At 41.9% G+C, this 25558-nt stretch overlaps 1 protein-coding gene across 1 annotated transcript in view; it reads right to left on the reverse strand.

Moving 5' to 3' along the window:
- Positions 1-25558, reverse strand: part of LOC141114175 (integrin alpha-IIb-like) — an 84978-nt gene that overhangs the window by 11423 nt on the left and 47997 nt on the right. The window contains exons 19-28 of the mRNA XM_073607708.1: positions 23547-23614; positions 23309-23453; positions 22747-22833; positions 20679-20758; positions 17710-17790; positions 16904-17009; positions 14104-14253; positions 12649-12816; positions 11468-11581; positions 1188-1289 (exon numbers count right to left, since the gene is read on the reverse strand). Of these exons, the coding sequence (XP_073463809.1) occupies positions 1188-1289; positions 11468-11581; positions 12649-12816; positions 14104-14253; positions 16904-17009; positions 17710-17790; positions 20679-20758; positions 22747-22833; positions 23309-23453; positions 23547-23614 (1101 nt within the window). The remainder of the gene's footprint in view (positions 1-1187; positions 1290-11467; positions 11582-12648; positions 12817-14103; positions 14254-16903; positions 17010-17709; positions 17791-20678; positions 20759-22746; positions 22834-23308; positions 23454-23546; positions 23615-25558) is intronic.

Here is a 25558-nt window from a genome sequence, read left to right on the forward strand (position 1 = left end):
AAATGGTGAGCAAAGATGAAACAAAGGAGGTAAGACCCTCACACCAGCTTCGGTTTAAATTCAAACACAACACCGTGCTCACATCTATTCTTACCAGACAGCCATATGAAGCAGGCATATGGTACGTCCAATATCTCCAACTCGCAGCGTCCGCCACTCTCACACAGCGTAATCAGTACAGGAGCTCCCAGGGTAAAGGATCCTCTGCAGCCTCCACTACCAGGTAATGAATGTCACATCAACTCCAGTCTCAATAAGGAAGATGAATGCACCCCAAGAAGGAAATAAAGAGGCGCATAGTGAAGCCCATTTATTAAAAAAGGGGTACTCGCAAACAACTTGTAAAATCGAGTATAAGAGATAACTTTTCAAAAGAACCGCGGTTGTAGCGTGGTAGTGTCCTCACAACATCACTTAGATCTAGTACTCCCGTCTGGGCCAATACTCCTCACACGGACCACATGTAACATAAAGGCAACTCTATAGCACTCTTTGTTTAAATAATTTATTAAGATGCCCCAATAAAAATACAATCAGATTAAAAATAGCATGTATAAATCACCAAACGATCGTCAGACTGCTCACCACACTGTTCGGTTTTCGGCAGCTGTGTGACGTCCCGTACTGAACTCCTCCCTCCTATAAACATATCGCCATTGGATTGGCTTCTTCAGTAGGATCCTGTGTGGTGATAATCGTTTGGCGATTTAAACATGCTATTTTTAATCTGATTTCTTGTAAGTGTATTTTTATTGGGGCATCTTAAATGATTTAAATGGAGAACACTATAGAGTTGCCTTTGTGTTACATGTGGTCCGTGTGAGGAGTATTGGCCCAGACGGGAGTACTAGATCTAAGGAAGGAAGTTTTCCATCCACTTCAGAGAGACTGGCGGGAGTTGTAAAATAGGTCTGTTATTTACAAAATTGAGGTGAGCGTTCAATTCACCTGGTGGCAGTGGCACTAATTCATTTGTTTAAAAAGATTTGAGCACGGCAGTGGAATATATATTTATAAAGGACTTTTAGTTTACACATCTATATGTTTATTATGTTTATTTATATATTATTATTGTCTTTTGTGATTGATTAGGAGTTCACAGTATTAAATATTCAGCAGCGCTGCACTATATGTTTATATACACATAACATAATAGTCCACTGATAAACTGCTACTAGGAAACTTACATATGTTTCTGCAGCCAACAAAGTGGCAGGTTGAATCCTGTAGGGGGAGTCAGTCATAAGAAAGTAACCTCGGGAGCGCAAAATGAACGGCTTCTGGGGTCTCTGGTGGGAAAACAAAAGTCAGGAGAGGACATAGTAAAAAAAATTAACCACAAGAAGGTTTTATCCCCTTCATAACCAGGCCATTTTTTGTGATTTAGCACTGTGCTACTTTAACTGGTAACTGCGCAGTCATGCAACACTGTACCCAAATAAAATGTAATATTTTTTTTTCCCCACACAAAATTAGACTTATTTTGGTGGTATTTGATCACCACTGTTTTTTTATGTTATTATTATGAAAATTCTGAGGAAAAAAACTTTTTTTTTTTACTTTCTGCTATAAAACATATCCAATAAAATAAAAAAAATCTAATTTCTTCATAAATTCAGGCCAAAATGTTTTATGCTACATATCTTTGGTAAACAAATATCCCAATAAGTGTATATTGGTTTTTTTGAAAGATACAGTGTTTACAAACTATGGTATACAGTATATACTGGAATTTTTATTTATCTTTTATACTAGTAATGGTGACGATCAGCGACTTACAGTGGGGACGGAAAGTATTCAGACCCCCTTAAATTTTTCACTTTTTGTTATATTGCAACCATTTGCTTAAATAAAAATGAGCACTCTGGAGAAGGTTTTCTTCCAGGATATCCCTGTACTTGGCCGCATTCATCTTTCCCTCGATTGCAACCAGTCGTCCTGTCCCTGCAGCTGAAAAACACCCCCACAGCATGATGCTGCCACCACCATGCTTCACTGTTGGAACTGTATTGGACAGGTGATGAGCAGTGCCTGGTTTTCTCCACACATACCACTTAGAATTAAGGCCAAAAAGTTCTATCTTGGTCTCAGCAGACCAAAGAATCTTATTTCTCACCATCTTGGAGTCCTTCAGGTGTTTTTTTTAGCAAACTCCATGCGGCTTTCATGTGCCTTGCTTCCGTCGGGCCACTCTGCCATAAAGCCCTGACTGGTGGAGGGCTGCAGTGATGGTTGACTTCCTACAACTTTCTCCCATCTCCCGACTGCATCTCTGGAGCTCAGCCACAGTGATCTTTGAATTCTTCTTTACCTCTCACCAAGGCTCTTCTCCCCCAATAGCTCAGTTTGGCCAGACGGCCAGCTCTAGGAAGGGTTCTGGTCATCCTAAACGTCTTCCATTTAAGAATTATGGGGGCCACTGCGCTCCTAGGAACCTTAAGTGCAGCAAAATTTTTTTTGTAACCTTGGCCAGATCTGTGCCTTGCCAAAATTCTGTCTCTGAGCTCTTCAGGCAGTTTCTTTGACCTCATGATTCTCATTTGCTCAGACATGCACTGTGAGCTATAAGGTCTTGTATAGACAGGTGTGTGGCTTTCCTAATCAAGTCCAATCCAAAGTATAATCAAACACAGCTGAACTCAAATGAAGGTGTAGAACCATCTCAAAGATGATCAGAAGAAATGGACAGTACCTGAGTTAAATATATGAGTGTCACAGCAAAGGGTCTGAATACTTAGGACCATGTGATATTTCAGTTTTTCTTTTTTAATAAATCTGCAAAAATGTCAACAATTCTGTGTTTTTCTGTCAATATGGGGTGCTGTGTGTACATTTATGAGGAAAAATTCCCCAGTGACACTAATACAGTGATCAGTGATAATATTATACACTCACTGTACTAATGACACTGGGGTTAACATCTCAATGTAATCAAGGGGTTAAGTGTGTGCCAAAGGAGTTTTAATGCGTGTAATATGTTCTGCTTTTTACTAAATCTCTGCTTGTTCCTTCTCCCTGCTTTGCAGGGAGAAGAAACAAACAGATCATTCCCTCTGTACACAGCCCTGTATGTTTTGTCAACACAGGGCTCTGGACTGTGATTGGACACAGCTGATCAGCAAGTCTCAGCCATGAATCATTGGCTGAAACTGGTTAATAAAATCCTGGTGTGTATAATCACAGCGGGAGTTGGCCAAGGGGGTGCACGTGACAGTGTGAGGAGAAAAAAAAGCCGATCACTGGCTTCTGTTGAAGGGACATCGGTCCCGAAGAGGAAGAGGTGAAGCTGCCTATTCTGTGCCCACCAGTACCGCCTGCCAGTGCCCACAGTGCCACGAATCAGTGCCCACCAGTACATAAAAGTGCCAGCAATCAGTGCCACCTATCAATGCCCACCAGTGTCTCATCAGTTTCACCTACCAGTGCCGGTCAGTGCCCATCACTGCCACCCATCAGTGCCACCTATTAGTGCCCTTCAGTGCCACCTATCAATGCCCTTCAGTGCTGCCCAGTAGTGCCACCTCTCTGCCCACCAATGCAACCTATCAGTGCCACCTTATCAGTGCCCATCAATGCAGCCTATCAGTGCCCATCAGTATAGCCTCATCAGCGTACATCAATGAAGCAGAAAAATTACCTGTTTGCAAAATTTATTAACAATATATAAAACGGTTTTGTTTTTTTGTTTTTTTTTCAAATGTTGGTCTTTTTACATTTTTTTTTTAACAAAAAATAAAAAACCCAGAGGTGATCAAATACCACCAAAAGAAAGTTCTATCTGTGGGGAAAAAAATATAAAAATGTTATTTGGGTACAGTGTTATACGACCACGCAATTGTCATTCAAAGAGTGACAGTGCTAAAAGCTGAAAGTTGGTCTGGGCAGGAGGGGGGTTTAGGTGCCCAGTAAGCAAGTGGTTAAATCACAGGTGACCATTTCCCAACCTGCAGATGACAGACCCTACTCCAAAAGATATCACTCCTAGTTACTCCCCCCACCAGCTGATTGATATCCCTCCATGACCACCTCACACACCCCTGCTGACAGACCTCTCTCCCCAGCCTGTCCCCACACACCCTCTCACCTGCTGACCTGTGGATGGGGGAATCACTCCAACAGTGTTATTGTGTTCTGTCAGTGGGGAGCTGATTGAAAAAAATGATTGTTTTGGGAAAAACCTGACAGGCTGGTTTTACTCAAGTCAAATAATTGACTTGTGTACAACCAGCTAGCCCATACATAGACTATGGCTGGTCTCTGCTTAAATGGCTTAATTTCAATCAATGTATGGCCTCCTTAACCACTACGCAGTTCCTAAACATCCTTCCACAAACCTTTAAATTTTTCCTTCCCAGATTCCTTCATCCTCCTCACCTGTACACAGTGCCCACTGTCATACCCTCCACACTTCTCTCCTATACCTAGTGCCCCCTGTCATACCCCCCACAATCTTCTCCTGTATATACTGCCCACTGTCATACACTTCTTTCCTGTACATAGTGCCCACTGTCATACCCTCCACATTCCTCTCCTGTTCATACTGTTCACTGTCATACCCTCCACACTCCTCTGCTGTACATACTGCTCACTGTCATACCCTCCACATTCCTCTCCTGTACATACTGCCCACTGTCATACCCTCCACATTCCTCTCCTGTACATACTGCTCACTGTCATACACTCCTCTCCTGTACATACTGCCCATTGTCATACCCTCCACACTCCCCTCCTGTACATACTGCCCACTGTCATACCCTCCACACTCTTCTCCTGTACATACTGCTCACTGTCATACCCTCCACATTCCTCTCCTGTACATACTGCTCACTGTCATACCCTCCACGTTCCTCTCCGGTACATACTGCCCACTGTCATACCCTTCACAATCCTCTCCTGTACATACTGCCCACTGTCATATCCTTCACACTCCTCTCCTGTACATACTGCCCACTCTCATAAACTCCTCTACTGTACATAGTGTCGGCTGTCATACCCTCCACACTCCTCTCCTGTGCATTCTGCCCACTATCATACCGTCCACACTCCTCTCTTGTACATACGGCCCCATCATACCCTCCACACTCCTCTCCTGTACATACTGCCAACTGTCTTTCTCTCCACACTCCTCTCCTGTACATACTGCCTCCATAAAACCCTCCACACTCCTCTCCTGTACATACTGCCCCAATCATACCCTCCACACTCTTCTTCTGTGCATACTGCCCACTGGCATAACCTCCACACTTCTTTCCTGTACATAGTGCACACTGGCAACCTCCACACTCCTCTCCTGTACATAGTGCCCGCTGGTATACCCTCCACATTCCTCTCCCTCACCTGCACATACTTCCCACTTTTATACCATCCATACTCCTCCCCTATGCCTCTTACCCACAAAAACAGTTAAAATTAAATTGAATATCCTCAATGTTACCAGCTCTAGAATGAGCACACTTTTGTCAGTTCAACTAAAGGAAATCTTCTCAGTCCTAATATTTGTTCTGCCCATTACTAGTACTCATTTAATTTTGTGATTACTATTGTGATGTATAGAGGAACATAGGGGATCTCAGCTACTCTAAATATATCACTGGTGAAAAAGTGTCCCTGAAAATATTTTAGAAATATTGGCAACTATGATCTTGGGCACTGCCCAAGGGCCACTGGGTCGGTAGGGGGCCCCATGAGAGGCTCCTGGGATCATGTGATATTAAAGCGGTAGTAAACTCTGCTAACATTACTACTTTTTTAGAGGACCTGAGGTTGGTTATGCCATAGTGTACTAGTATGCACAGCATATTAGCACATTAGGGTATACTTACCTGTCAGACTGAGCCCTCCAGTGCTGCACTGTGATCAGTGCGGTGGGTCCCGGGTGCTTCCATCTTCACCCGGTCTTCCTTCCGGGTTCTGTGCCTTGGCTGGGCTGCGTTGACGTCACTCCCACGCATGCTCATGCGTATCCTCTCTCTCTTTCATCCTCCCTCCCTTCCCCCTCACCCCTCTGTCATCCCATTTCTCTCTCTCATCCTCCCTCTCTTTATTTAATTCAATTTGTTATAACAAAAAATTGTTTGCATTTTTATTTATTTATTTTTTTTTAAAAGCCCCCCCCAAAATCCTCAGCACCAGGCCCATGATGTTTTTAATCCAGCCCTGGCTTTGAGAGCTGTTATCACAACTCCAGTCAATTGTAAATATTGCTTTTTCTTTATTTTACATTCAGCCTATTTGAAGTCAGTTTTATTCAATGTTCCTAAAGCCGGGAACCAAAAATGATTATTTCTATACTGCACTGCATCTGTGTAGTCACAAAAGAAATAGACCACACTAAGCACTACCTATATTCCCTGTCCCACGTGATTCCAAGAAGCCATCTTTAGAAAGCAGAATGTGGATGAATTTTAAATTCATCTTTGTTTTCATTCCTGAAACCTCACCTAAAGAATACTGTTGTAAAAAAAAAAGTAACTGCATGCAAAAGATATTATACTTACATCTCTTATGGTCCCAGTCACCTATCGTTGTTCAGATAAAGCACTAGAACTACCATCAGAATTTTAAACATTCAATACTTCTGGGGTATTAGATGCTTGTGCCCCCACCGGCAAGCTGTGGGTTCATTATCCAACAACTACCGTATATACTCGAGTATAAGTCGTTTCCGAGTATAAGTCGAGACCCTAATTTACCACAAAAAAAATGGGAAAAACTTATTGACCCGAGTATAAGACGAGGGTGAGAAATGTAGCAGCTACTGTAAGTGGAAAAAGAGGGTCAACAATGTCCATCTGCAGCTGTATACCTCCCTGTGTCCTGTGCATATGTGTCATGTGTCATGTGTCCTGTGCATATGTGTCATGTGTCCTGTGCATATGTGTCATGTGTATATGTACCTGTGTCATGTACCTGTGTCCTGTGTATATGTGCATGTACCTGTGTATCTGTCATGTGTATATGTACCTGTGTGCATGTGCATGTGTCTGTCTGTGTGTGTGTGTATCCTACCTGTGTCCTGTGCATCCTCCATGCGCCGCTCTGCACCGATCACCGTGTAATATTCGGTGGCCATTCACTGTTCAAAAGCCGCGCCGCCTCCTCGTCCAAAAAGCTCAATTTCCCAGCAGTCAGCGGTCAGCCAATCACGGACATTCTCTCATCCTCATACCACGGACGAGGATGAGAGAATGTCCGTGATAGGCTGTACACTGACTGCCTATCACAGACAAGGAGGCGCGGCTTTTAAACTGTGAGGGCCGTCTGCCTGCATGACACGCTGATCATGTAGGCAGACGGCGGTGACTCGTGTATAAGTCGAAGGGGGCACTTTCAGCCCCAAAAAAGGGGCTGAAAAATTCGACTTATACCCGAGTATATACGGTACTTCTCAGCAGGCAGGGGACACAGGCATCTCACACTCCAGGACAAGTTTTACAGACAACAGCATTGACCTTAACCTCAAAATATGTTAAGAAGAAATTAATATGTGAATGAATGAGCTTATCAAGCCCAGACAATTACAGCGCTCAGGAGTGGTCTGATAAACCAGGCTCAAAATGGGTAACAAACTTAAAGTACCAAATAAAAAATAAGGGATGAAAATTGTGCATAAAGATTGGTAACTGACAATACTGATGATGTATACCAACAGTCTTAAAAGGTTTGCATTCACTTTCCAACCACTGGAAAAAAAAAAAAAAAACAACAGTGCAACCCCATAGTGTAGCATTAAATTAAACTATATGACAATTGATTGAAAAATAGAAATGCACTCACAAAAGTGCGCATGCTATAAAGGTGACTTGGGACCCAGGAAAGTTTGAGGGGCAGCCAGAGAACCACCAGGAAGCTACTGCAACTGCAATTGGTGTTCAATCCAGGACTGGAATCCCCAACGCCACTGTAGATAAATGTATTGTAGACACGGAACGTGTTTCGAAAGCCAGTTGGCTTCTCATCAGGCTGGGTTGCACTATTTATTTTGTTTTCTTCAAGTAAGATGGAGGAAGGTATGGAACTTTCTCTTTGTTTCTATATATACAGTATCTCACAAAGGTGAGTACACCCCTCACATTTTTGTAAATTTATTATATCTTTTCATGTGACAACACCAAACAAATTACACTTTGCCACAATGTAAAGTATTGAGTGTATAGCTTGTATAACAGTGTAAATTTGCTGTCCTCTCAAAATAACTCAACACAAAGCCATTAATGTCTAAACCGCTGGCAACAAAAGTGAGTACACCCCTCAGTGAAAATGTCCAAATTGGGCCCATTTAGCCATTTTCCCTCCCCGGTGTCATGTGACTCGTTAGTGTTACAAGGTCTCAGGTGTGAATGGGGAGCAGGTGTGTCACATTTGGTGTTATCGCTCTCACTCTCTCATACTGATCACTGAAAGTTCAACATGGCATCTAATGGCAAAGAACTCTGAGGATCTGAAAAAAACTGTTCCCACAAAGTTGGGAGCATGAAATTGTCCAAAATGTCTTGATATGCTGACAACTTAAGAGTTCCCTTCACTGAAACTAAGCGGTCAAGCCCAAGCCCTGAAGAACAACCCCACATCATGGACCAGTGCACAAATCAAGGTCCATAAAGACATGGGTGAGCGAGTTTGGGGTGGAGGAACTTGACTGTCCTGACCTCAACCCGTTAGAACACCTTTGGGATCAATTAGAGCGGAGACTGCGAGCCAGGCCTTCTTGTCTAATATCAGTGTCTGACCTCACAAATGGGCTTCTGGAAGAATGGTCAAACATTCCAATAGACACACTCATAAACCATGTGGACAGCCTTCCCAGAAGAGTTAAAGCTGTTCTAGCTGCAAAGGGTGGGCCAACTTAATATTTAACCCTATGGACTAATGCCCCGTACTCACGGTCGGATTTTCCGACGGAAAATGTGTGATAGGACCTTGTTGTCGGAAATTCTGACCGTGTGTAGGCTCCATCACACATTTTCCATCGGATTTTCCGACACACAAAGTTTGAGAGCAGGCTATAACATTTTCCGACAACAAAATCCGTTGTCGGAATTTCCGATCATGTGTACATAAATCCGATGCACAAAGTGCCACGCATGCTCAGAATAAATAAAGAGATGAAAGCTATTGGCTACTGCCCCGTTTATAGTCCCGACGTACGTATTTTACGTCACCGCGTTCAGAATGATCGGATTTTCCGACAACTTTGTGTGACCGTGTGTATGCAAGACAAGTTTGAGCCAACATCCGTCGGAAAAAATCCTAGGATTTTTTTGTCGGAGTGTCCGATCAATGTCCGACCGTGTGTACGGGGCATTAGACTGGGATGTCATTAAAGTTCATGTAAACGCAGGTGCCCCAATATTTTTGACAATATAGTGTGTGTATATGTATATATATATATATATATATATATATATATACACACACAGGCCTTTTTTTCTCAGAGAATAGGTGCAGGAACTCCTCCCTTCCGAGTCACCAATTGACTCCGCTCCCTACCCACCTCCAAGCAGCTATTCCTTTGTCCACCCGTTACCCCTTTAAAGAATACAGAACCAAGTATCATTTTGGGGTGCTAAGTATTTTGTATGGAATTTGTTAATGATAAACAGAAATGCAGTAAAATAAATCTAGCAACAATGGACACCCCAGCGACAATAGATCCAGCCTATCAACAATGGGCTCCCAAAAATTAGCATCAATTTACCCTCCAACAGCCAGGAACATTAGACCCTAAATTCAGCAGTAGATCCCTCCCAGCACTGATTGACCCCTGCAACTTAAGACCCACCCCAGCAACAATAGATCCTCCACCAGCAAAAATAGACCCCACTGCAAAAATAGTTCCCCACCAGCCACAATAGATTTCCCAGCAGCCAGCATCAATATACCATTAAGCAGTCAGCAACAAAGACCCCTCCATCAACAGTAGATTCCTTTCCCGCAACAAATGACCCCCCAACAACATAAGACCCACCGCCAGCCACAATAGGTCCCCCACATGCAAGTGGTAGATTCCCCAGCATTAATAGACCCTCCAGCACCCATTGCTATTACATACATTCAGTGCTGGAGGTGCCGGAACTGCGTTCCAGCTGATTATATATATATATATATATATATATATATATATGTATATATACACACACACACACACACACAAGTATGTGTGTTTAAGCTTTAGGGTGCACATCCTAATGCAATAGGCTGAGCACACATATGACTGGGACCATGTCCTGTGGTCTGATGAGACCAAGATAAACTTATTTGGTTCAGATGGTGTCAAGCGTGTGTAGAAGCAACCAGGTGAGAAGTACAAAGACAAGTGTGTCTTGCCTGCAGTCAAGCATGGTGGTGGGAGGAGTTCATTGAGGGAACCATGAATGCCAACATATACTGTGACATACTGAAGCAGAGCATGATCCCGTCCCTTCGGAGACTGGGCTGCAGGGCAGTATTCCAACATGATAACAACCCCAAACACACCTCCAAGATGACCACTGCCTTGCTAAAGAAGCTGAGGGTAAAGGTGATGGACTGGCCAAGCATCTCTCCAGACCTAAACCCTATTGAGCATCTATGGGGCATCCTCAAACAGAGGGTGGAGGAGCGCAAGGTCTCTATCCACCAGCTCCGTGATGTCATCGTGGAGGAGTAGAAGAGGACTCCAGCAGCAACCTGTGAAGCTCTGGTGAATTCCATGTCCAAGAGGGTTAAGGCAGTGCTGGAAAATATTGGTGGCCACACAAAATATTGACACTTTGGGCCCAGTTTAGACATTTTCACTTAGGGGTGTACTCACTTTTGTTGCCAGCGGTTTAGACATTAATGGCTGTGTGTTGAGTTATTTTGAGGGGACAGCAAATTTACACTGTTATACAAGCTGTACACTCACTACTTTACATTGTAGCAAAGTGTCATTTCTTCAGTGTTGTCACATGAAAAGGTATAATAAAATATTTACAAAAATGTGAGGGGTGTACTGACTTTTGTGAGATACTGTAGTTCTGTAGTGTAATGGTGGTACTTTTCATCTCATCCAGCCTTCACTGTCCAGTCAATGACAGACCTCCTGTTGGTAAAGGAACCAACAGTTAAGAATGTCAAGTTATTTCATTATTACAAAACAAAGAAAAAGAGCAAGAGGTGAGACTTTTTATGAGATTCTGGAAGTGGGTAAACAAGAAAATATAGGTACATTTTTTTATCTTTTATCTACCTTCCACTGGACTAAGGCCTGATCTTAGGGCCTGGAGGTCCCAAGGCTTGCTCTACATAGCAGACAAAAGGCCATAATGGATACAATCAGGTACCCAAATTTTGGCACATTATATGTCACTCTAAAGGTCGATCCACATTCCACACCATGCTCACATTTGACCAAGCTGCACCTATTTAGTCCTGAAGTTCATCTCCATTTTCTGTCTCCTGTAGAGGGTGCAAAAATATGTTATGGAAGTATTAAGGATGTTCTTACTTTCATGAAGCTGGACACCCATAGAATGGAGTCAAGTTTCACCACTGCGCTTTGTCCCTTAGCAATGCCCTGAATACAGCATTCCATTTCCCAGCAGTTAGCATTGTCACAGTTCTGCAATAAATTATACACAGTATATTAGTAAATTTGAGGAGTAATGGCATTGCCTCTAAATGTGATGAGATTTTTAACTGCCCCTAATTACTTATAGCATAATGTAATGATGCCTTATGGGGCACATTTTTGAAGGGTATTTCACACCTATAAAACACTATATAAAATAACTGAAGAACACCAGTGTCACACTAAAAATAAAAATAACAATTTAAAAAAGGCTAGTGGGTGACCTCATTTATGAACACAAAAGGACAGCGGCCTTCCTGTTCGAAGGTGGCAGGGCCATGTGATACTGCATATATATGCATGGCCTATTCTCAGCAGAGGCTAACGCAAAAGACAGTTACTTGCATGCTTGCAAGTAGAAGCATCTTTATTAAGGCCTATGGAGAAGAGCCATGCATGCACAGAACCACACGATCCTACAAGAAGAAGACCTGCTCACTAAGAAGAGAATTTCTTTGGCTCTGGGTAGGCCTAAGCTCCTGAACAAGGTTGCCCACTGATACTAAATTAGTACAAGGGGGAATAGTGCCAGTCAGAGGAGACCGTTAGGATTACATTGTTTCAATTTATCCTTTATGTAGGTTTTTTTTAACAAGAGAATCCCCTATGTAGGTTTAGGTGGGCAGGCTTTGACATACAACTGGATGAAAACTGCACTGGCAAAAAATTGTATTGTCTAAACCTTGAGGGAGATTTCAAAAAGGAACACCCATACTGTGGTGAGAAGGTGGAATTCAAGAGGACATAAAAGAACAGAATATAGACATTAGAAAGAATTTGCTTGCAGCAAAGAAGAAAGGGAAAGACTCTTTATAGAAGTGTAGCTTGGGGACTTTAGCAGCAATGTAGAGAGAGAGAGAGAGAGAGATTGCAAGAGAGGTCATCCTATTCTGCACCTTAATTAATGTAATGCCAAACTTGTAATTACCAATATTTGTGGTAGTACTGTCACCGTGCTAAAATATAACTTATATTGGAAGGGTAATGTATCACCTTTCTGTTGAATAGACCTACAGTATTTTATTTTCAAAGGTCAGATTAAAGAATCATGGTGTTACCAGTGTAATGGATTGATTGTATTGAGACCCATCTCCTGGGCTGGTACTGTTGTCACTTCCGGTGTTACCAACATCCTGGTCCTTATTTGGTTCCTCCCGTTTATTTAGTCTACGGCCATCTGACTTGCTGAAGCTTACAGGTGGTTTAGTTGCCTCCATGATGTCCAGCTAAGGAACACAGAACAGAAGAAGTAGTATTATTGTTTATAATTATTTATATTATTTATTTATAGCCACAGCAGATAAGGTGGCTGTTATAGGGTCCAGCAGCTCAGGGACCATATACAACTTGGCTGTATGCCGGTTTAGCCAGGCAGCATTAGCATAAGCTAGACAATATGCAACTAAATGAATATGTATATAGCTCAGGTTCCATTACAAGATTGTAAGTGTTGTACAGTAAGTAAGCAACTGATAAGCTGCAATTTCAGATATTACTTTGGAGTTGTGCAGAATTCAGTGACATGAATGGCATTTAAAAATATTTATGCCCCTTTTTCTACAAAATCTGCAAAATATTGTGTATTTTCGTGGTATCAAGAATACAGAATGAAAACTAAAAATAGTCATAAAACTTTAGTTACATAGTAGGTAAGGTTGAATAAAGACAATAGTTCATCCAGTTCAACCTGTGTAGGTGTACCTGTGTGAGTATCGATAAGCATTTCCCTTATTCCTGTATGTTGTGTACTTTAAGATGCACATCCAAGAGAGTCTTTTAAAAATATCAATACTCCCCGCCGACAACACCAACTGTGGAAGAGAGTTCCACATTCTTAGTGCTTGTAGTCACTCCTCGTATTCGAGGTCCACCAGTCCCCTTAGTAATTTAGCTGTCCTTCTTTGGACTCTCTCCAGTTCCAGAACATACATTCTGAGGACTGGTGACCAGAACTGGACAGAATACTCCAGATGTGGCCAGACCAGAGTTTTATAAAGTGGCAGGATTATAGTTTTATCTCTGGAGTATATCTGCTTTTTCATGCATGCTAATATTCTACAGGCTTTGGTAGCAGCAGCTTGACATTGCATGCTATTGCTCAGTCTGTCTTCCACTAGGACCCCCAGATCTTTCTCCATCCTTGACTCCCCCAGAAGTTCTCCCCCCAGTGAGTCGTTTGCGTTTATGTTAGATTGTAAGCTCTTCTGAGCAGGGCCCTCTTAATCCTCTTGTATTTTATTGTATTATAACTGTATTGTCTCCCTTTTATATTGTAAAGCTCTGCGTAAACTGTTGGCGCTATATAAATCCTGTATTATAATAATAATAATAATAATGTTCTTAGGCCCCAAGTGCATTATTTTACATTGCTCCACTATATTATTATAATGAGCATTAAAAGGGTCCAGCACCTATTGCAATGCTTGCTGCCATTCACCCTTTCTCCATTTAACAAATTTGCAGAAATAAGTCAGGACATATTAAACTAGAAAAAAACGGGACAACCTTCTGACCTGTAAATAATTGAGGTCGGAGACCATAGTACATTGCATCATGTTATCATTCTTCACACGTAATGGGTACAGGAAGACATCTCCCTCATAATTTTCCGGGCTTTGAACAACTAACTTGGCATTGAGTGTGCCTGGTCCAACATTGTATAGCTAAAAAAAAACAGAAAGGGATTTAACACAAATAGAAAACTTTAGATAAACGTACTAAACATAACTGGAGTTCTTGATACCAAATTAAATGACAAACTTACATCAATTTTTTCCACCTTAGTGTAACACAATTAGATGGATACTAACTTAGGTAAGCACTATTTACATCTAATTGGAAACATAAAACAGACCCAAAGCCATTTTGGAAAAACAACCCTTTCTATGAATATAAAAACTTTAGTTTTTATGGGGTATTCAATGCAGAACACTTGTGCAAAAACTACAAAAATTAAGAGCTGTGCGTGGCCACTCTCCATCCCCAGAACGTTATATTTAGAGATCTGCAAATCTGCTGTTAGGCCCCTTTCACACTTGTGCGACTTGGGACTGAAAAGTCACATGACAAGTCGTACTCCATGATTTTCAATGAGTACCATTCAAATCTGTGCGACTTCAAAGTATTCCCTGCACTACTTTGGTCCAACTTTGAGGCGCCTAGACCTCAACATTACACAGGCCTTGCTTCAAGTCGCGGCAAAATCGTGTGATTTTCAGGTCACACAAGTGTGAAAGGGGCCTTAGAAACGCTGAAAAAAAAAATTGAATTAGTGTTCTGCTTTATAGTTTGTACCATTAATTTTATGCCATTAAAGCAGTTGTGCTTTGCCCACATCTGCCAGTTGTAAAGGCAGAAGGTTTTTGATCTTAATGCATTCAATGCATTAAGATCAAAAACCTTTTGTTTGTAGCAGCCACCCCAGAACCCCCTAATTACTTACCTGAGCCCCATCTCTCTCCAGCGATGTCCATGAATGTCTAAACCATCCGGGACACTCCTCCTGATTGGATGAGACACAGTAGTGGCGCCATTGGCTCCAGTGGCTGTCAATCAAAGTCAGCCAGCCAATCAGGGGAGAGAGGGGGCGGGGCCGGGGTGGTGCTCCTTGTATGAATGGACACACGGAGCTGTGACTCGGTTCCAGTGCCCCCAGAGGAAGCTGCTGGCTATGGGGGGCACTTGATAGGAGGGAGGAGCCAGGAGCAGCAAAGAGGGACCCATGAAGAGGAGGATCTTGGCTGCTCTGTGCAAAACCAACTGCACAGAGGAGGTAAGTATGACATGTTTATTTATTATTAAACCAGCCTTTACAATCACTTTAAAGGTGACATCCCTGGCAGGTGATGGGGCATCTAAGTGGCACCTTGGCCTTCACCAGAGCAAGGAAAGATAGGCTAGCGACCCTAGTGGCCCAGAGGCTAATTTGTTGTCACCAGGCCTCAGCCCTCAGAGTTGCCCTACCAAGGGGATCACATGAACAGGGTGGCTACAATTGTAAAAGGCAATGGCATTATAGCTGATCAAGGCTCAGGCTGAGGTTAAAGCAGGCAGCAGGCAAGAGAAGTCAGTGTCCAGGCAGCGGTCAAGGCAAGCTGTAGGCAAGAGTAGTCAAAATCCAGACGGAGGTTGGGGCAAACATGTAAGCAAGGGTTAGTACCGCTTTAAGGGAGGTCACCCCCCTGGATGCGTCAAGTAGGTTGGGTTGTCTTGTTCCCTTATAAATAATCAGTGGCATTGTGGCTTGGAGCAGAAGGTTGATGGGAATTGGTAATCCGCAACGAGCCACCATGTAGGTTGCAGACTAGTGTCAGAGTGTGCCCTTCAGAGGCAGGCCTGGGCAAGCGAATAAAGGGAGCCCAGTTCAGGGAACCTACAGCAGAGGGTTAGTGAAAGAGCTGGTCGTCATCCTCATGTTTAATTTGAACTTGCAATGAACAGTGCTGCAATTGTCTCTTGGAAAGAAGGAGGTGTTGTACATCTTTACTGGAAAGAACTTTGCTCCCTATTCATGTTCATAATAAAACATTTACAATGGCTGATTGTGTGGGCAATCATTGATTTCACGAGGTGGGACTCAGGCTGGGAGTATGTGAGTAGCCAAGATGATGGAGTTCCTCCATTAATATAGGTGTCTAGTATCCCATCTTAGTCCTGTTGCAGGAGGATGGTGGCTGATGTCCTTGGCCAGTGTGACCATCACTGGTGGCAAATCAGGGCCCTGCTCACAGATGACAGGCAGAAGTAACCAAAGTCCAGGCAGAGTTAGGGGCAGGTGGCAGGCAAGAGTAAAAGAAACAAACAGGGTCGGCAAAAAGGACAGGAGATACCGGCAGAGTCAGGCAATCCTAGTCAGAAACGAGCAAGGCAGAATAATAGAAATCACAAGAGTAAGGTAGCTGGGAAGAAAGAAGTCAAAGCATAGGCCACCAAAAGGGAAGGAGTTTAAATATCCTGCTTGACTTGTGTGTACACAAGGCAGCATGGATACACACCAATGCACGCTGACGCACACACTCTTTTGATTTAAGGTCAAAATATACTCTTACCAAAAATGAAGTACAGTACATGTAAGGGTGATGTGACCATCCTGCTATAAATAATATTGAAATCATTTGTTAATGATATACAACCTTGTTTCTATTTTAGAAAAAATTTTACCATTGTCTTGGATAATATAGTTTCCTTTGGCAGGGAATGGACCTTATTTCATCATCTTTAAATCTATTTTATCATATTTTTTTGTGTCTTTATTACATATAATCAAATGATACTCTGGAAAGTGTGATATAGGGGGCAAATTACCAGGATTACCTCATAGACATGAGTCACTATCTTCCCCTTGTCCTCCGGTTTACTGGACTCCTCTCGTGGTTTCCACTTAGGTAATGGAAGAAAGACCTCAGCTGGTTGGGCACTCCTAGAGAATGGCAAGAAGAGCAGTAACATCTTAAAGTAAACCTGTCATGAGAGAAATATGGGGCCACCATTGCTGATCACCTTCTGAAAATGCTGTTTCACTGACTTGGTGGCCCACTGATTTCAATACTACTCTGAATTACTCACACAAAACATCCAGCTGGAGAAAGCCAAATGCAAGTCAGAAGTCCTTATCTGAGGGACAATAACCTCAAAGTATTGAAGCTAGGGGAATAGAATGACAGCCACACAATTAGAGTTTTCACAAGAAGCCAGCAATGTCAACTTCCATGTTTCCTACAATATCAGCCTCATGCAAGGCCATAGCACAAAATAGTAGTGTAAAAAAAAAAAAAAATGGAAAAATGGCAGCCAATAAAAAGTCAGTTATTGTTTGTCCAGTTATTCCTCTAATATATGAGGCCAAGAATTAATGTCCACCATTGCTGTTTGCCCTGTGTTATCAATTAAGCCTGTACATCTGGAAACACCTTCAATTTTCCTTTTTTCCCCATAAACATGCCCCATTGTCATTCATGCCCATGTCTATGTTATTGACCCATCCCTATAGTAAACATGACTTTAAAAAAGGGAGTGAAGCTCTAACTGCATGGGCCAGGTTAAGAATAGACAGATCCTTCTCTGATGAATCTGTTAAGTGGGGCAGAGTATATAACAAGACAAAGGTCCAATATACTCACCCATGGAGCTCTGCTGACACTTGTACAGACACATTCAAATTTATCCAGACCATTGGACTGCTGGAATTATGACTGCTATGGCTTAAACAAAAGAAAAAAATAACACATGATTTTTCCATGATCACGTTACCAAAAAATAACATTATTAGGAGGGTGGGATTTGCCTGGTGCTAGCCAGAATTCTCTATGGGAAGAGGTGCAGCAGATCAGCCCACCCAATATCATTTTGAGGTGGACTGACAGATTAAATGATAACTTTTTTTCCTTTTTCTATTTGTTTGATTTTCATCAAATTTATTTTTTCTATATTTTGCCAAATTGCACAAATTGAACAGAAAACCTATACCAAAGAAATACATATTAACCACTTGACTACCGGAAGGTTTTATCCCTTTTATGACCAGGACATTTTTCACTATTCAGCACTGCGCTACTTTAACTGGCAATTGCGCTACTTTAACTGGCAATTGATTCAATCATACGGCTTCAATATTTTCAATGACCTTGAACAAGTATGACGATCAGGAAAGTCAGAGAAACATTCTTACCTGCATACTGGTTTTGGGTCACTGATTCCATTAAAGAGGAACTGCAGTCTGCTCACATAATTTGTAATAAAAACATCTTTGCCATTCGGAAGCTTGCCTCAAACAACTTTGCCTATTTAGTTTATACATACTGTGATTCTGTACTTGCCAAATATGCTGCAGAAATCTACCTCCACTGAGTCTGGCTGCATCCATTTTAACTGTGGGCAGCTGAAGCTGCCGTTCACTTCCTGGATTTACACACCTGGTTTAATGATCATGGTATCACTGTGCTTGATTGGCCAGCAAACTCGAATGACCTAAACCCCATAGAGAATCTGTGGGGTATTGTCAAGCGGAAAATGAGAGACACCAGATCCAACAATGCAGATGAGCTGAAAGCCGCTATCAAAGCAACCTGGACTTCCATAACACCTCTGCAGTGCCACAGGCTGATCGCCTCCATGCCTCGCCAAATTGATGCAGTAATTCATGCAAAAGGAGCCCCGACCAAGTATTGAGTGCATACTAAACTGTACATGGACATACTTTTCAGTAAACCAACATTTCTGTATTGAAAATCCTGTTTTTTTATTGGTTTTATGTAATATTCTAATTTCCTGAGATACTGAAGTTTGGATTTTCACTAGCTGTAAGCCATAATTAACAAAATTAAAATAAAGAAATGCTTGACATATATCACTCTGTGTGTAACACATCTATATAAAATATATCAGTTTCACTTTTTGAATTGAATTACTAAAATAAATTCACTTTTTGATGATATTCAAATTTTATGAGATGCACCTGTATGTTTATAAAATTTTGTTGTGTGAATGTGTTGCATTCAATCACCAAAATGTATCCAATATGTAAATTTCCTATGAGCATCAGCTTCACCCAGTGGCCATAATGCGGTTATTTCCTGATTGCTGTAATTCAGGAAGATACTGTAGCATGGCCATTAGATAAAGCTGACAATCAGAGGAAATACACATAATGAGCACATTACGGCAATTATTTATAAAGCTTATTTTTTATAAGTAGACCCATTAGGCAAAATTTCTTTTTAGTTTTAGACAGAATGAAGAGGTATTGTTGTATGTGTCCCTGTTAGGGAGATTCACCCTATTTGTCCTTGTGAATGAAAGAAAATCCCAAATTTCGAGTGGTTACAAGAGCAATGCCAAACCCTTCCAATAGGGACACTAGTTATGGTGACTTTGGTTGTAACCAGTGACTTCCTCTCACTTCCTTTTGTGATGGTGGGACAGGAAGTGAAACGAAATCTCTCTGGGACACAAATGGCAAAAAACTGATAGGGGTTATAATCATCCAAAATAAAAATAAAAGTTTTGCGTTCAACTCTACTTTAACCACTTGCCGACCACCCGCTGCAGTTATACTGCGGCAGGGTGGCTTGGCTCTGCTAATTGCCGTAAGTGTACGTCGATTAGTGTACTCGCTTTAGTGGCCATGCATGCGCAGCTGGAGGCACGCCCGCGCTCCCATTGGCCAGCAGGGGGAGCCAATCAGCGGGTTTGGTGGACTCGATGTTCGCAGGCCACCCGCGATTGTTTCCCGCAGTGACAGAACGGGGATCTGCCTGTTTGCCTGTGTAAACAAGTCAGATTTCCGTTCTGACAGGGGAGATCACACAGATCCTGTCTTTCTGCTATGCAGGAAGACAGATCTGTGTGTTGTCCCAGTGAGCCCTTCCCCCATACAGTTAGAACACACAGTGAGGGAACACAGTTAACACCTTGATCGCCCCTGATCTTACCCAGTCCCCCTTCTAGTGTCATTAGTACAATGTCAGTGCATATTTTTAGCACTGATTACTGTAGTAATGTCACTGGTTCCCAAAAAAGTGCCAAAAATGTCCGCTAGGTGTCCAATCTGTCCACCGCAATGTCGCAGTCCCGCTAAAAATCACTGATCACCACCTTTACTAGTAAAAACAAAAATAATAATAATAAAAATACCATAAAGCTATCCCCTATTTTGTACACGTGATAACTTTTACGCAAACCAATCACTATACGCTTATTGGGGGTTTTTTTTACCAAAAATATGTAGCAGAATAAATATTGGCCTAAATTGATGAATAAATTGTTTTAACTTTTTTATCTTTGGATTGTTTTATAGCAGAAAGTGAGACATTTTTTCAAAATTGTCGCATTTTTTTGTTTATAGCACAAAAAATAAAAACCGCAGAGGTGATCAAATACCACCAAAAGAAAGCTCTATTTGTGGGAAAAAAAGGACATACATTTTGTTTGGGTTAGATCATTGCATGACCGCACAATTGTCAGTTAAAGCGATGCAGTGCCGTATTGCAAAAAATGGCCTGGTCATCAATGGGGTAAATCCTTTCAGGGCTGAAGTGCTTAAATGAACAATTCTGGCGCTACAAAGAGGCTTAGAATAGATCAGTCTCACCTTTGGATCTGCATGGGGAAGGAGAAGTTGCCCTCGCTGTCCTCCAGGTAACTGATGCTCAGCTGTAGCCCTGCATGGATCTAGATGAAAATGACAGAACAATATGCAGCGATCGAAGTCAGCAGGCAAAATATATTTCCTTCTCTAAACTTTATCCCTAAATTGATGTAATGGCACTCATGTATGAAAGAGCCGAGTCACGTCACCTCTGCATTCACTTATGTGAATAAAGTACTACAATGCATAGCGATAAAAAGCCAAACTTTTCTAGCTTTGGGTTGAGTGGGAAGGAATAAGAACCCATGTTGGGTTGTTACTGATATTTGGGGCAATGTTAGAGAGATTTTCCCTTTCTCATTGTTGTCATGGTGACAACTATTTCACCAGACAAGAAAAAATGAAAAATCTCCAACAGCAACACGAGCAGAAATAAGTGAGCTTTATTTAGTCGAGCTGTCTGTTTCTCTATTGGATATTGTCCCTCACTTCCTGTTTGGTGAAACTGCTGCCACAAGGACAGTAATTGACAGGAAATCTCTGTAATGGAGTTCCAGAGAGCAGTAAAAATCCATGTATACACAGTTCAATGAGAGTTCAAAACAAATGTCCAGAGTTTTCAATGATAAAATTGGTTCATAGCAGAAAAAAGACAACACGTTTCGGGGAGCCAGACTCCCACTTCATCAGGGCAAAGGAATACTGACTGTGCTTCTTTGCTGCACTTGTTGCAATTTTTTGTCACACAGTATTTGCTCAGCAGTTTTTCAAACGCAATTTTTTGGGAAAAAATACACTTTAATGAATTTTAATGCAAAGAAACACACTATATGACTTACGTATGCATTCGATTCTACGTGTGAGCTTGGAGGGATGGGGGCGATTTAAATTTTTTTTTCTTATTTATTCTATTTTTTATTTTTACGAGCCCCTTTAATTTTTTTTTATCACTTTTATTCCTATTACAAGGAATTTAAACATCCCTTGTAATAGAAATAAGGGATGACAAGTTCTCTTTATGGAGAGATCTGGGGTCTATAAGATTTTAAATCTCTCCTCTACCTTTGAAAGCAAAAGATCCAAAAAAGAAAAAAAAAAAGTATCTTTTGCTTTAAAAAAAAAAAAAGAAAAGAAAAATTGTTTATTTCCACCCTAGAACAGAAGTGATGTCATGACCTCGCTCTGGTGCTCCTAGATCATAGAGGTGATCAGAGACAATCTGGTCACTGTTCACCACTGTGAACAGCCATGGGAACTGTCGGATCGTTTCCCAGGCTCGCCTGTAAGAATGGTAAGCCTGAGAAACACCGGCGAGCGGCGGGAAGGGTGGGGGGCAAAGCTTCCCGCTGCTTCTGAAACCGATCCAATGGCTAATTAGCCGCTCAGACTGCTTTCATGAGAAAGAGAAACACTGGCTGAAAAAAAAAAAAAATACCAGGGACATGGCTGATGCTTCAGCCATAACCCCACTTGAAAGCTGCAACATATATATACGTATTGCAGTTGGCAAGTGGTTAACCTGCCTTCTGAAACAGTTACAAGTAAAAAAACACAGTACAGATTTTCATGGTATTTGCTTATCTGAGTCTAAGCACAGTCAAAGTTCCTGAGCCTCGTTGCAGTAAGAGTCTCTTTGGCCATTTAAATTAATTTGATTTCTTCTGCTATTTATCATTAAAAACTTTGAACATTTAGACTGTTTGGTGCTCTCATTGGGCTGTATATAGGTAGATCCTCAACTCTGGTTTTTCCTGCCATTTTTAAGGGGTGTTCTCATTTTGCAGAGCCCTGCCGAACTGGAGCTAGTGTGTCCAGTGATATTTCGATTGATCCATTGAAAAATCTCTATCTAGTGCCTCAAGTTTACTTGTGTTTAGCAGTAAAAACTGACAGGGGTTCTAATCCTTCCCTGTTTAATTACAGCAATGTTCTTCTCTCCAGCGTCAACTTTGTATGTATTAGCCAATGGTTGCTTGAAAGGAAATTTAGCCATCAGCGTCTCTGAGAGATATAAGAAGTTGGTGGAAGATTCAATCAAAGCACAATTGGGGGAGTTGACCTAAAGACTCACCTGTGTTCCATTTTTCATGGGATTCCCAAGTTCACACACCACATGCTCACTGTTGTTTTCTTTTCTTGGACTGCACAGAATCTTCTCCTGGTAGAGAAGACCATGTTAGCAAAGACAGTAAGTGATCTTCATGGTGTCCTCACAACACACCAAGCTCTGTACAATCTTTAGTATGATAGGAAGTGTGCCAGTACATGCAGTATTATAAACTCTTCCTCCAAAGCACAGTAACAAAATGAGAACTGTGATGGTAAGGGAAGAAACCAGCTTAGAAGCTCACCTTGACATAGGTTAAAGCGGAAGTAAACCCATCCATAAAACTGTTTCATTTCCGGCACGTGCCGGAAATGTAACACTCCCATTGGTTGTGCTCTCAACCAAACTGTCAAGCCATCCAATGGCTGGTGTCATAACTGATCACATGTGCAGCATCATGGCAGTTGTAGATTAAACAGAGGCAAAGATGGCAGCTTCCTTGGCTGAAAACGATAGGAGGGTTTACTTCCACTTTAAAGAGTGGCTGAAGGCCTGCTGTGAATGCAGTTTCTCTACTTCTACATACCTTACTTTCTCCCAAGATGTGCATGTAATGAGCCCCAGATGGGAGCCAGGCATGCAGCTCGGTTTCATAGGCCCGTTCTCCAAAATTCATAGCACTAAATTGAACTTGTACATAATTATCAATGCCAATGATGAGCGTTTCTTCACTACGAAGGAAACAGACTGTTAGCTAGCTCAAGGTAAAGATGCCTTCTCAAAGAATTAATGGCCCACAGTTGGGGTAATGGAGATAGACTCACCAGCTGGCAATCAGTTGTAGGTCAGGAACACAGATATTGTCCTCTCCACAACCCAACGAAATATGAATCTAAACTCATAGAAGAAGGAGAAAGGAGACGTTGTCATACAAAATACTGGGGATGTTATGGCCTAGTGCTACTATATTCATGCACACAACTGCTATGGTATTTGGAAGAAAAGAGACATGGTGCTGGAAAGCACTGTCCAGTTCTGCCTTGTTAGATTACAGAACACCAGCCACTCTACTCGCCTCCATAACATAAGGGGAGAGGTTCTGTAGTTCAACAGGGGAAAACTGGGCAGCACTGACATCACTGCTTAGGATTTTAGTGCAGGAGAAACACTGTATTGTCAGCTGACTAGGAAAAAAGGAGCACATTGATTTATTGGCAGATTAACTGGCATTTTTCTGTACCCATGGAATAATGTGAATGTAATGCGAAGATGTACTGAAAATGTTTTTTGCTCAGAAATACAATTTTTTCGTCTGCATCCATACTAGGGAGACTTCCAGGCAGGAAATGATGGGAATCTCCCCAACGGGGACACACACAAAAATAAATGTTTAATAGAGTGGAAAGGGTTAGACCCTTATTATTGTTCTCTGTGCCTTAAGGTTAGTCTACACTTGCTTCAAAACAAGGCTTCAAACGCACTTTGTTAAAGCTCTCTGAACACTAATCAAAGCCCCTGTCACTAAATAAATTGGTTAGCTTGCAGTCCTGTTTACACCTTGCTTTTGCTTTGCTTCAGCTTCACTTCAAAAATTACACCCCTTGTCGTTTTAGGCTGGGTTCACACTATTGCAAATTGGAAGCAGGTTTCCCCCAGCTCCACCCAAAAACTCAATCATCCATGTCTTTATGGACCTTGTTTTGTACACTGGTGCGCAGTCATGTCAGAACAGGAGGGGGCCATCCCCAAACTGTTCCCTCAAAGTTGGGAGCATGAAATTGTCCAAAATGACTTTGTATGCTGGAACTAAGGAGCTAAGCCCAACCCCTGAAAACAACCCCACACCATAATCCCCCCTCCCCCAAATGATTTGCACTAGTGCACAAAGCAAGGTCCATAAAGACATGGATGAGCGAGTTTGTGGTGGAGGAACTTGAATGGCCTGTAAAGAGTCCTGACCTCAACCCGATAGAACACCTTTGGGATGAATTAGAGCGGAGACTGCGAGGCCTTCTTGTCCACATCAGTGTCTGACTTCACAAATGCACTTCCGGAGGAATGGTCAAACATTCCCATAGAAACATTCCTAAACCTTGTGGACAGCCTTCCCAGAAGAGATGAAGCTGTTACAGCTGCAAAGGGTAGGCCAACTCAATATTGAACCCTACGGACTAAAGACTGGGATGCCATTAAAGTTCATGTGCGTGTAAAGGCTGGTGTCCCAATACTTTTGACAATATAGTGTATATACAGTATCTCACAGAATTGAGTACACCCCTCACATTTTTGTAAATATTTTATTATATCTTTTCATGTGACAACACTGAAGAAATTACACTTTGCTACAATGTAAAGTAGTGAGTGTACAGCTTGTATAACAGTGTATATTTGCTGTCCCCTCAAAATAACTCAACACACAGCCATTAATGTCTAAACCGCTGGCAACAAAAGTGAGTACACCCCTAAGTGAAAATGTCCAAATTGGGCCCAATTAGCAGTTTTCCCTCCCCGGTGTCATGTGACGTGTTAGTGTTACAAGGTCTCAGGTGTAAATGGGGAAGAGGTGTGTTAAATTTGGTGTTATCAATCTCACTCTCTCATACTGGTCACTGGAAGTTCAACATGACACCTCATGGCAAAGAACTCTCTGAGGATCTGAAAAAAAGAATTGTTGCTCTACATAAAGATGGCCTAGGCCAGTGATGGCGAACCTTAGCACCCCAGATGTTTTGGAACTACATTTCCCATGATGCTCAACTACACTGCAGAGTGCATGAGCATCATGGGAAATGTAGTTCCAAAACATCTGGGGTGCCAAGGTTCGCCATCACTGGCC

Source organism: Aquarana catesbeiana, linkage group LG12 (genome assembly GCF_042186555.1).
Source record: "Aquarana catesbeiana isolate 2022-GZ linkage group LG12, ASM4218655v1, whole genome shotgun sequence".
Taxonomy (NCBI): Eukaryota; Metazoa; Chordata; class Amphibia; order Anura; family Ranidae; genus Aquarana; species Aquarana catesbeiana.